Here is a 12,820-nt window from a genome sequence, read left to right as displayed (position 1 = left end):
AGATGCTAGATGCTAAGGGGAGCTGTGTGAATGAGCCAAATGGCAGTGGGTTTACGTGTTGGAGGTTTGAATAGAGCAGAAAGAGTATGAAGTGTCTGTCTAGAAAGATGGAAAGATGAATGGTTTAGAATATTACAATGACTTGATGTCATGCTTAGAATTCAGTCATTAATGTAATTGAGACCAGGACAGAACAGGATGATGTGACCTTAAACATAAGTGTGCTGAGGTAGTTTCTATCTGCCTTTCTGCTTTACAACATTTTTGTAAGATTCAGTATATCACTATCATGAAACTCAGCTTTGAATTACTTCGCACTTGTCTTTGGCAAAAATGTTTTCACCTTTGACTAAGAAAGTTCCAGTGTCTCCTGAGACAGCATCTGGCTGGCTTCTGCCACTGATTTAAGCAGTAACTTAACTAATGTAAGCATATAACCAAACCTCTTTTTGCTCTCACTCCCTAGTCTGTAACATGGTGGTGCTATTTGAGATGCAACAAATTCTTTGTAAATTAATTGGCTGCTTAATAAATACAGGATGATCATAAGGTGGCATTTCAGTCCTCTCTGCTAAGCACTGGCAAGTCAGGCCAGAGCCTCCAGGTAAACCTAAGTCCTGGTGACCAATGAACAGCTCCTGTAGCTTTTGAAAGAGGAGGAAAGGAAAGTGTGCTAGCTAATGTTGTGTCAATTTGGCACACAGAGATATCTGAATGGAGGGAGCCCCAAATGAGAATATACTTCCATAAGATCCTGCTATATATAGGGCATTTTCTTAATTAGTGGTTGGGTAAGGGCCCACCCATTGTGGGTGGCACTTTTCTCCTGAGTTCTATAAGAAAGAAGACTAAGCATGCAATGAAGACCAAGCTGATACCTATGTCCCTCCATAGCCTCCAGGTCAGCTCCTACCTCTAATGTCTAGCCAAGTAAGCCATTTTCTCCCCAAGTTCCTTTGGTCATGGTTTTTCATCACAGCGATAGTAATCCTAACTAGGACAGTAATCATCATATAGGAGCCACCCAGTCTTCTCCTGTAATCCCCATAGCTATTCTTTGAGATTTATTATTAGAATCTGGGGCTCAAAGGGATTCAATTGTCCACTCAAGTTAAGATTTCATATTACATCCACCTAAAATTTCATGTTATTTTTTTCCTTTTACTTTTCCACATATAGAACTGGCCTTGATTGTGTATGTTTATATTGTGGGACTTTATTATTATTTTCTTGTATTCTAGATCCATATTCTTGCCAGTGTACTCTCAGTAATCCAAGATTTGAACTAGAGTTGCCCAGTAGCAAAATACCCTTGTTTGTTGATAGTCTCTTGATATACAAGACATCAAATGACGGGAATGGTAGGAAGATTTGGGAATGAGAAGTTCGCTGAAAGTCAGCACTTAGCTACAAATACACTTTCCACACACCTTTGTGGGATGAGGGTGGGTATAAGATACAGTTCATTTCCATGGCCCTGAAAACTGCAGGGCTGTGTGTCCATTGCTGCAGGCACAGAGTGTGCACTGTAAGTTGCAGCACATAAACTCCAAGAAAAAAAGTCACTGCTCTGTTAGATTTTGATTTTTGAGTAACAATTGCCCACCTGATAGAGAAAGTGATAAGAGAAGTATATTTATTTTCTTCCAACAGCTAAAAGCTGATCATACTTCTAAAATTTGTAGAGATTGTCCAAGAAGCTGTGTAAAATACTCATCCATCACCGGAAGCCCCTGGTCAGGAAATGACAGTGCAGTAAATATCTTCAGCAGCCACCTTTTAATGTCCAAGCTGTTTTCCGTTGGAATTTTCAGCGCTCACATAAAACACACTGTCATGAGTGACTGCTTGTGCTCCAAAGTCATTACTGTTGGGATAATGGGACATCTCTCAGCGAATAACCAAAAAAACTTTAAATGTCATGTCGAGTTTGTTGGAAGCATTTTCAAACCCTGTTCAAGGTTACATGAATATTGAGGCAGTCTGCCTTTTCAAAGAGGGAGACCGGGGAGAAACTCCATCATAAGGGTGCACAATGCAATAGTCAGTTAATTAGAAGACACGTTACATCTCTGAATCAGCCAGCACCACCTAATCACTGCCCACTGTGGAGTCAAGATCCCAATCTCTGGCCAATATACGTTTCCATGTGTGCACGAATGTATACGTAGATGTGGATATACTACTCAGTATCACTATGACATAACTATGTAATTATGGCTTGCTAGAAAACACCATTTGCTTGACAACTTCATTGTTTCTTAAGGAACTTTTTTTTTAACTTTTAAAGTTCTTAAGACAATCTTCCTTTTTTCATCAAAAAGAAAATCATAGTCTAATTCCTCTGTTGGGTCATAATCCAAACAGACTCTTTACTCAGAGTATTTATTGAACACTTTGCGTAGCCCGGACTGTTCTAGATACTGAAACTACGTGGTATTTAAAATAAAGCTTTTGCTCTGGGGGATATGCATCCTAGTGTGAAGACACCCGTGAACATGTAAACAGACATGTGCTTGCTCTGATCTAACCAGAAGGAGCCATGTGATGGGGAACCTGAGGTTCATCTGTGGGTAGAGAGGCCTCTTCATGTCACTGCTGTTTGACTCACATCCTGACTGAAGCAGGGGATAAAACTGATGAAGTCCTGGTAACGGGTGTTTCCGCATAAGAGAAGAAAATAAGCAATTGTCCACTAAAATCTAATCGATTCTTAACTGTACATGTTTAGTTTATGTCTACCTTTCTACCAACTGTTTTTAGTCTACTGAAGAGGACCTATCGGTTGCCACTGGTTAAAACTATGTTTTCTCACATGCCTGGACCTTGGTTTTCACACTGACAAGTTTCATGTTTCTTTTTCTCTTACTGTAGAAAATCAGAAAATGCCGCTGACAGAAGGGTCACGTCCACACCACGGTATCAATTGCAACTCCACCAGGACTCCGGTCGCCAAGGAGCTTAATTATAATCTAGACACTCGAACGTCTACAGGGAGGGTCAAGGCGGTTGAGAAGGAAGCCTGTAATGCAGAAGGCAGCATCAAAAAGGAAATGGAACTTCTTGGCTCTGCTTCTAAAAGTGAATCCGTTCCTGAAGTTGAAGCCCTGCTGGCAAGATTACGAGTTTTATAAATTAAACTGGTTAAAAAAATGATTAAGCCAAACACCAAGCCATGCTTCCAGCTGTACCACTTGAAAAGTTGCTTTTGTGTAAGTGATTTTATATAGTTCTAAATTATGATATATATTAGAAAAAAAAGTAAAAGCTAAATACACAATTGCAATACTTTCCCTATGTGCTTGAAGGTTTTGCGTTATTCAAGATTGTAATGGGCTTTAATGCTTTTATTTTTGTCTCCTGGTATTCATTTATTCTGTACTTGCCAATTAAATTATACATGTTGCTTTAGAGAGGAAGGAGGCAGCCATGTGTTCAACTGTGTCCTTAAGAATATGAAATCTTTTTAAGTTTCACCACTTCAACATTAATGTAAGAGTATCAGTCTGAAGACTTGCTGTCTGTCCATTTGGATTTCATATTTGCTGTCTGGGTAAACACAAATGTTTCCAATACAGCATCAGAAACATATAAGTGTGTGTACGAGCCGTGAGCACCAGTGTCGACTCTCACTAACAAGGGCTTCCAGAAACAATGCAGTCGTAATGTTTGCACTGTCTTTGCAGAGTAGGAATCTAAAGTAGGAATGTACATTGCATCGCGGTACCACCTTGGTCTCAGCCAGGGCACAGTTTTACCCTCGATAGTACTGCTCTGAACTAGAATTACCATTTGGAAATTTCCCGCAGAATACATTTTTATTTTTGACAGGCTTAGGATTCAGTTTTTTGAAGCTGACAATCAGTAAATGTGACAACAATCTGATGTTTCGAGGACAGTGACGATATGCAAATGTTTTGATTGTGCCTCACTTGACAGCATTCCTTTGTTATTTCCTTATCAAAAATAAATATTTTATTTAATTGCTGTTGTGTACACCACAAATAAAATCACTTTGAGTAAAATAAATAAATAAAAATAAATAAATAAATAAACTTCCTGCTTGCACTAAAAGAAATATGTCTTTCTTCTCTTGCTCATATTTTTTGGATGTGACGGAGGCAGACAGGTGTAAGCATCCCTGTTGCCTTATTACCAGTAATGAGCGAATGCTCTTTAACTTTCAGCTATAGGCAGCTGCATGGAACTAGTCTGGCAAAGTCTGCTGCATTTTATGCCCTTCCTTAAGTTACCACCTCCTATCCAAGTTAAGAAAATTAATTAGTACTCTGAGCCGAGCTCTATTCATAGACATCAAAGAAGCATTCACCCATAGTGTTGCTGGAATAACTTTACCCTGTGTTACTACAGTGCGCCTCTAGCCTCCGCCTACAATTCTGTTTTCTGTAAAACAAATCTGAAAGTCGGGAGAGATGTAGTTTTCACATTAAGCAGATAAGTCATGGCAGCAAAGCACAATTGTTTCGATTAGGAAAACAAATGGGATTCCATCTCTGATATGACGTTGCTAAGACTTTCCAGGAAGGGAAACTGAGCCAGATCACTCGAGCACAGGACTGCAAGTAAACACTGGACACCTAAGGAGTCACAGGGGAGAAGCTGCCAAGTAAACAGAAATGAGGATGACAGAAACTGCCAAGGACAGAGGAAGACATGGCGGGAGGTGGCTGGGGGGTGTTGGGTGGTGACAGAAAAGGAGCAGAGGCTGCCCCCACAGACATCCTTGAGACAAGAAGACCAGGCTCCCAAGACAGGCAGAGCAGTAGAGGGCCTGAGCTGGGAAGTAGAACCCCAGCAGGCTCCCTGATTGACAAGGAGACATGCCTATGATAGGATAGACTGAGGGACCGGATGCCTGCTCCGAGATCATTCCCTATACGAGAGCTTTGCTTTATATGGTATTTCATGAGGACTGCGGGAATGATTAGGGTTTTTAAATCCAGAATCCTCCTTTGGCCTAACTGTGAATGAAAAGTTGAGCAATGGCCTTTAAGGTGGATTTTATGGCTCTTTCTAAGCGTAAGACTGTTCATTTGAATTGGCAAGAATGATAGTTAATATTTGATGCCAGCGTGAGTAAAGAGGATTCTCCAGATTTCTGCTAAAATATAATCCCTTGGTAGGTCTGTGAGCGTCATTCTGGAAAAGGTTAGCCTTGATATCACCTGAATAAAGATTGCTCTTCCTAGTATGATGGGCAACGTCTGATCTTCTCTTGGCACAAGCAATGGAACACATTCCACATTCTGCTCTCAACCATTGGCTCTCTGTGCTTAGGCCCTTGACCTTAGAGTACAACTGGCAATTTCTCATGCCTCCAGCTTACACAGAGTAGGATTCTCAGCCTCTATAATCACCCAAGCAACTCTAGTGTGGGGGGGGGGGGCTGGCTTACATACAGTTCAGAGCTTGTGGGCATTTTCGTTATGGCCGGAAGCATGGCAGCATGCAAGCAGTCATAGTGCTAAAACAGGAGCTGAGAGTTCTACCTTCAGGTCTGAATTCTCCAGATCTGAAGGCAGCAGGAAGAGAAAGGAGCACTGGGCCTGGCTTCAGTATTTGAAACTTCAGAATCTGTGACACATTTCCTCTAACAAGGCCATGCTCTCACTTCCTATGAGCCTGTGGGGGCCATTTACATTCAAACTACCACACTTACATTTTCCTATAGCAGTGGAATGAATTCTATGGCACAGATGATTAAGCAACTGTTAAAGAACTCACCTACTGCTAACAAGTCGGAAACATTCAAAATACACGAAAAGAATCCCATTATTTATCTTTTTGACAAACTTGAGTATGTTAACAAAATCTCTCCAGCTACCTAGTATATTCATCAGGTACTAATCATCCTATGAAAGGGGTTTTATCTCGTGAGTTGCACAGAACCGAAGGTTGTTGGATTGGAGTGAAATGGGCCTCGAACAATGATTTCAGAGAAGTTGAGAGACTGATGGTTGCCAGAGGCTGGAAAGATTAGAGGGATGCAAAGGGTGGTTATAGGTTGATCAAGAGGTACTACGTTATAGTTAGACAGGGAGAGAGTCCTGCCATTGTATCCACAATCCCGTGATTACAGTACTGAAGTGCACTGTATATGCTTTAGAAACAAGAAAGGATGTTGAATGTTTCCAACATGAATGACTCATATTTCTAGACCAAAGATATCAATCCCATATTTCCAATGCTACAATTCTGCAGATGTACTAACATAGCACATGATGAGCCTGTGTGATTGTTACGTCAATATAAGAAAACCATCTGGTGTTTGAGAAACAATGGAACATTTTAGTAATATTTAAAAATTCTAAGACATCTACAAAAGGATATGTCAAGTTGCTTTTAAAATTGTGTTTGTTACAAAATATTATCTAGTAGAAAGCATACTTCAAAGTGATTTTAAAAATTATTGTCTCCAAGTGATGCGTTTTTATTTTGAAATATCCAAAATAAAGTTAACTAATCAGCTAAATTATTTTAGCTAGTGTACACAGCTGCTAAATCTGTCATCTTAAGTTCCCTATAGTGCTTAAACATGTGTATACTAGAGACATGTTTGGTGGTTGGTGCCAGACCAAGTTTTTCTTCAACAATATTTGACTTCTGGAATGTCATAGGCCTTAATATGTGAGCTTCTAACTTGTCAGATTCAAAGTAAGAGGAATTCACTTTCTTTGCTTCTCATATTAATTATTTAAGGCTTTAAGGTCCAGAAATTGTAGCTGGCAGTAACCCAGTATTCATTTTCATCTAGTGAGTTGTTAAACAGTAGCTATTACGTGTTCGTGCCAGGCAGGAGTGTTCTTAAAATACATCCTAGGGCAAAATTGTTCAAGCATTTTGTTCTAAGAGCCACTGTTCCACAAAACAGGTGGTATTGCCAAAGATGCACAGAGCTTGGAGGGCCCTGCAGGAGCAAATCCAGAGTTCACCACAAATTGAAAGCAATAGAGACTTACCCCGACAAAAGCTTGTTGTTCCTAAGTGCACCTTGGACCTCTATAGTGGATATAAGGAGACTGCTAACAACTGGGGCTGGAGGCTGAGGTGGAGTGAAAAGCCAGCATCTGCAATAACAGTTTAACTGGAGATGCTGCTTTTTCGTCTACTCAGCTAATTATATTTTAGTGACATGTTTTACTTTAGTAGACTTCCACCAAGCATCCTCAAGAAACAAGAACTGAGAAGAAATCTTTGTTTTTCTCTCAAGAAGCCTAAAAATGATAGAAACCCCAAACAAATGTACAAAGGTGCTTCAAGGACAAAGAAGACGGCTCAGCAGGTAAGGCTCGTTGCCACCAAACCTATCAACCTGAGGTTCTATCCCCAGAACCCACATTGGAGGAGTTAACCTCTGACCTCCTCATGTATACCACGGCACATGCTCACTTAGTGTTCTGTGGCTGGAAAGAGACTGACTATGGCAGCTCTTACGGAATGTAATTAGGGCTTGCTTACAGGTTCAGAGTTTCCGTCCATTATTGACATGTCAATATGCAGGCAAGTATGGAAGCTGAGCGCTCTACATCAGGATCCAAAGGCAGCAGCAGAGAGTCACATGCCTGGCTTGGAATTTGTAGCCTCCTAGCCACACACACACACACACACAGAGACTACATTGTAATATTCAGGGTTCTCTAGAGTCATAAAACTCAGGGAATGTCTCTGTACATTAAGGAAATTCATTATTAGTCTGAAGTCCAACTATCCCAACTATGGCCACTATAAGTAGGAAATCCAAGAATCAAGTAGCTACTGGAGGATAGTTTCAGCAGGCATTCTGTAGAAACTGGAATCCTGAAGAAGTAGGTTCCAAAAGAAGTGATATCAAGTGCAGAGTCTTTGTTCTTTTCATTGTCTTTATGTAGGCCTCCAGCGTAAGGCATGGCCCAGATTTAAGGTCTGTGTCCCGCCCTAACTGAATCTGGAACTTGTTTTGTCCCAGGGTGGCCTTGAACTCAGAGGCCTGCTTATCTCATTCTTCTGGGATTAAAGTTTGCCTTGCCTGGGTTTAGCTTTCATTTCTATTATGATCATTCATGTCAAGATCCTGGTCAGAAGACTGTGTCTTCCAGCCAGTTTATTCCAGATGTAGTCAAGTGGACAACCAGGAATAGCCATGACACACAGTGACACAGTTTCTTCAACAAGGCCAAACAGACTGCAATAAGGGCACACCTCCTAATCCCTTTAGATACTGCCACTCCTAGGTGAACAGCCATTCAAATATAGAATCCTATAGGGCCAATCTTATTCAAACCACCACACCAATGCAAAATAAACGACTATTTAAAGAGTATTTTGCAAAGTCCCAGAATAAATTCTCCGTCAACTAATATTGCCAACCTTCTCCATATTCCCATGGATCTAAATTAATACAGTTTTCTGATTTGAAAGGTCTTTCTGAATGAGGGTTGGGAAGCAAATCATTGAGTCAGCTTCTCGGGGCAGATTATCTTTCATCTTCTCCAGCAGTCCTTGGAAGTATTTTAGTAAGTATTATGTTACTTAGTTTTTTTTTTTTTTTTTTGACAGTACTTAAAGGTTGGGAGTTTGCACTTTTCTCTTGGCATTTTTTATCCCATGTTATATTTGGACCTATTTCTGAAAACTTCTCTTTTCTCCTTCTTTTCTAGATTTGAATTACTAAAATAAATATTAATGATGAATTTTCACTGAAAAAATATATCTGATCGTAATGCAACCTAACCAGATCTGGGTTTTATTCAAATATGAGCCCTATGTGCTACAAAGCTATATAAAAAATAATTAGCTTAAACAGATTGAAACAAGTATTCTGGTAAATTATTTCTTGAGAGTGGGCCTTCATTCTCAAATATATGCTCTCCAGTTAATTTCTACTTTAGGTGTTGGTATATTTTCTCTCAGGCATAGCTAAATGATGAAATAAATTTATCTGTTCATAGTAAAAACTCAGACAGTTGACCACAAGTATTGAATAAGTTACATGTTTGAATCTAATTAGCATGTATAAATATGAACACTGTATCATATGTAAGTATATAGAAATATCTTCTTCCCTACACTCTTAACTGCTTCCTTTTCAGCCTCAAGATGTTTGTCAAGCCTTCTCTTCTCAGCATGAGTAAAGTAGCCAACAAATTAGGGAAGCTTCATTCTTAAATTAAATCTCTCTTTCCTTCCTTCGATTCTGGCACAAATACAGGGTCCTTTTGCAGTAAAAACTTATTAGGTAGCTAATAAAAGCAAACAGGTGCCTCTCTGGCCTGAAGAATATGGCATCATCCTTGGAGGGTCTCATCATGACTCCCTCCCATTCCTAAATGCCCTCACAAGAGCCCCCTCCGAAGATATTGAGTGCCAAGGCTGACATTCCACACCTGTGGCCTAACCAGAGCATCAGAGTCCAATTTGACTGTGATAATAAATAAAATCTTGTCATACTATTACAGGATGCTCCGCAAGGACAAGAATGAAGGCACCTTTATAACTCCCAAAGGAATCTGGTGATATTTTAATGTGATCTCGCACATCATTCTGTCCTGCCTGACCTTGCTTGTATCTTCTTCCTGAGTTATAGCTTATGTCAGCTACCCTCTCCTCCTTCCACAGCCTCTCCCAAGATGAAGTATGACTTGAAGAAAACAAACCTTTTTTTTTATTCTTGGGGGGGGGGGATAGTTGGTTAAAATGTCCTCAAAGTCACACCATATGTTTTCTGTAAAACAGTTGCTGCCTCCATTAGGTTAAGTGTTGTGTCTCGCTCTATGAAGTTATCATCATTATATGATAGGCTCAAAAGACTCTCTCACAAAGTGTCTAGCTCCATTCCTTAACGCCTGGGGTGCAGAAAGTTCAAGCAACATTTTATATTCACCAAGTATACCAACGTACTCTACTTCATCAACAATCACTTGCTTTCTTTGAGTACCCACTAGGGACAGTTGCCTCTCAAGCACTTCATGAATCTACCTAGGAAGGAGGCTTTGGGTTTTGTTTTGTTTTGTTTTCCTTTTCCTTTTTGATGTTGTAATGGTGTTGCTCGTCTAAGAAGTTTCACAGCTTCTGTCTACAGAGTCAAAGGAGCTCACACTTAAATAGCAGCAGGCATGCTTCAAGGACACTATTAGGACAAAAGTATTGGTGGCACATAGGAAGAGCAGGCATGCCTGAAGGACCCCAAAGGCCATTTTCATGGAATTATTTGGGGTGACTCATCTCTGAGTATCCCATTTACTACATATGGAAAGCAATGTAGTTATGATCTCCTCCAGCGTTTTGAGGCGATAGTTCTGGGCTGCCCTTCTCTTGATGCCAAACTTATGAATTGAAAGAGGACAATGAAGTATGACCCTTCTAAAGAGGATATTTGCACTTGAACTTACTTCTGAAAGCCTAGCAATAAATAATCGGACAATAGTGACAAACAGAATATATGCTCTCATTGAACTGAGCCCTGAGTTGCACCTGCCATGGATGTTGAGTGGTTTAAATTTCTCTTTTGCTGGTTTTCTGGTCTACCTGAGGAGCCAATTCCTCTTCGAGGCTATGGCCAATACACAGACTTAAAGTTCTTCCAGTTTCCTTTGTAGAGCTGAGGCAGGAAAGTAATCTCAAAAGACTACAACATACTGTGTGGAAACAGTGAACAGTTGCATCAGGAAGAAACAGACAGCTAAGCTAAAAAGAATTTCTGGAAGCACAGCAGACAACCACTGGGGTGGTCTGGCGGCCCATTCATGAAGGACAGATCAGACCTTTCACAGGCGCGCATGTTCTTCAGAATAGCAATTCTAATTCAATCTCAGGATTGTACTTCATGTATCCATGATGCCAGAGGAGTTTGGCTGAAAGGTATAATCCTTGCAAGTGTTGACTCAAAGCAATATAGACACACATGTTTGAAAATGTTCCTAGGTATAGATGTGAGACAGGAGAGCTGGCTTCAAGTGCTTACTTGAACAGAAAAGATAATGAATGTATTCACTGTGTCCCTAGAGGCTAGTGGATAAAAAAAGGAGCATATATAGGAAAACATTTTATTGTATAACTGTTCGGTAATAAGAGAAGCTATTCTTCAAGATTACAAAGCAATCACTTAAGAGAAACCCTGAGACACACTTCATTGGAATCCCTTGCCCTTTACCCCAGGTGTAAAGTGATTTGCCCCTCATTAGACCCCAGGACTCTTTCATCTTCCTACTACATCTCTCTTCCCATAGGTAGCTTAATGTGCAGAGGCCAGATGTGTGACACTGGTGCATGATAAAGCAATCTATTACTTAGCTAAGAGGTTGGCATATGTGAGCTCTGAAGGGTTTTATCCCCCTGAGAATCTGTGTTGTGTGGTTTTACAGAATCATAAGTGGGCACCCCAGCCTTGGGGCTTGTCACCTCCCTCACAGCATCACATTTTCTTCTGGCTTATCTCTTTGAGGCACATGATAACCATCTTGCTTTATTCATATGCCAGCACTAGGTCTTGTAACGGAAATAAATCATCCCTAATCAAGGAAGGAGTGGTCCAGACAGAGACAAAGCCTAGTAGGAAAGAACACCTGCTGAAGGTCCGGATTGCTTCCTCCTGCATGTGGGCAGTGAGCAGTGAAGGAGCTTTCCCAGCATGCAGTAAGGCAGTGAGTGATGTACTAACATGGACTGCCCACATGCATGCCAGGTGTCATCCTACACATGTGGCTGATATTACTAGGTTTATTGCAACCTTATGACAGAGGACTGATACTACAGCCACATTTCACCAATTAAGAAACTCTTGTGTAGACAAATATCTAGCACACCGTCATATATCTAGTAGGACGTTACCAGAAAAAGGAAACCTGGGGGTTTCGACTGTGGAGCCTGCGATGGAGCACAGCCGTGTCCCTGCACAGAGATTAGCACTCTCCTGAAGAACCCAAGGATCAGAACGACGCAGCTAAGCACATATAGGCTTGCAGCTACCCTGCCGCTGGCTCTCTGTACTTCATTTCTCTAGTTTTCCTAGGAATCTACATAACAAAGATAAAAATGGAGAATTTCTCATTTTAACTACTGCCATCTCTGATTCTCATTTATTTAGTATTGTCAGATACCGACACATATAAATTTAAGGTAAATAAACGTAAACATTAATATTTGCTGCCATGGTTGGCTAAACCACCAACTTCTGAGGTACCCAGGGCCCTGAGGAGTTGGTTAACTTTCCGGGTGCAGTTCCCATCAGGAATGTTTCTCCTGCACCAGTGCCTGGGGTCCTAAGGGGTTGGTGAGCTTCACCGGTACAACTCCACTAGGAATGCTTCTCCTGCACAGGCAAACAGCTTGTCAGGTCTTTCCCATTGGAAGGGCTCAGGAGACTTCGAGAAGCACAGTATCTACAAGACACAAGTTCTTCCCAGTCTATGAGATTATGCAGAATAACAGTGTACATTATTTCTGGTTTTCCCCTGGCTTGCCTTTTCTTCCATCTCTGATTGAGGGGGAAACTGAAGCTTAATACATTAAGTAGTTTTTCTTTTTAAAAAATCACTTTTATCAAAATGGGGGCTTTTGAGAAAGTCTAAACATTTGAGTATACTCATTTTTTTTTCTTAATTGATAAAGTGCCAAGGACCACAGGTCTACCTATGTTGGCGCATCTTTGGGGTATATGCCCAAGAGGGGACTAGCTGGGTCCAATTTTCTGAGGAACCACCACACTGATTTCCAGAGTGGTTGTACCAGCTTACAACCCCACCAATAGTGGAGAAGTGTTCCTCTTTCTCCACATCCTCTCCAGCATCTGCTGTCACCTGAGTTTTTTTACCTTAGCCATTCT

General features: G+C 40.8%; 1 protein-coding gene across 1 annotated transcript in view; it reads left to right on the top strand.

Moving 5' to 3' along the window:
• The window catches only part of DIAPH3 (diaphanous related formin 3), a gene marked incomplete at both ends in the record, with an annotated part of 452,874 nt that extends 449,740 nt beyond the window's left edge, over positions 1–3,134 (top strand). Inside the window, one exon of the mRNA XM_080917022.1 lies at positions 2,875–3,134. Within this exon, the coding sequence (XP_080773148.1) occupies positions 2,875–3,134 (260 nt within the window). The remainder of the gene's footprint in view (positions 1–2,874) is intronic.
• Positions 3,135–12,820: the final 9,686 nt, after the last annotated feature.

This window comes from Micromys minutus (genome assembly GCF_963924665.1).
Source record: "Micromys minutus genome assembly, chromosome: 5".
NCBI classification, from domain to species: domain Eukaryota; kingdom Metazoa; phylum Chordata; class Mammalia; order Rodentia; family Muridae; genus Micromys; species Micromys minutus.
This window is presented reverse-complemented; position numbering and strand designations above follow the sequence as displayed.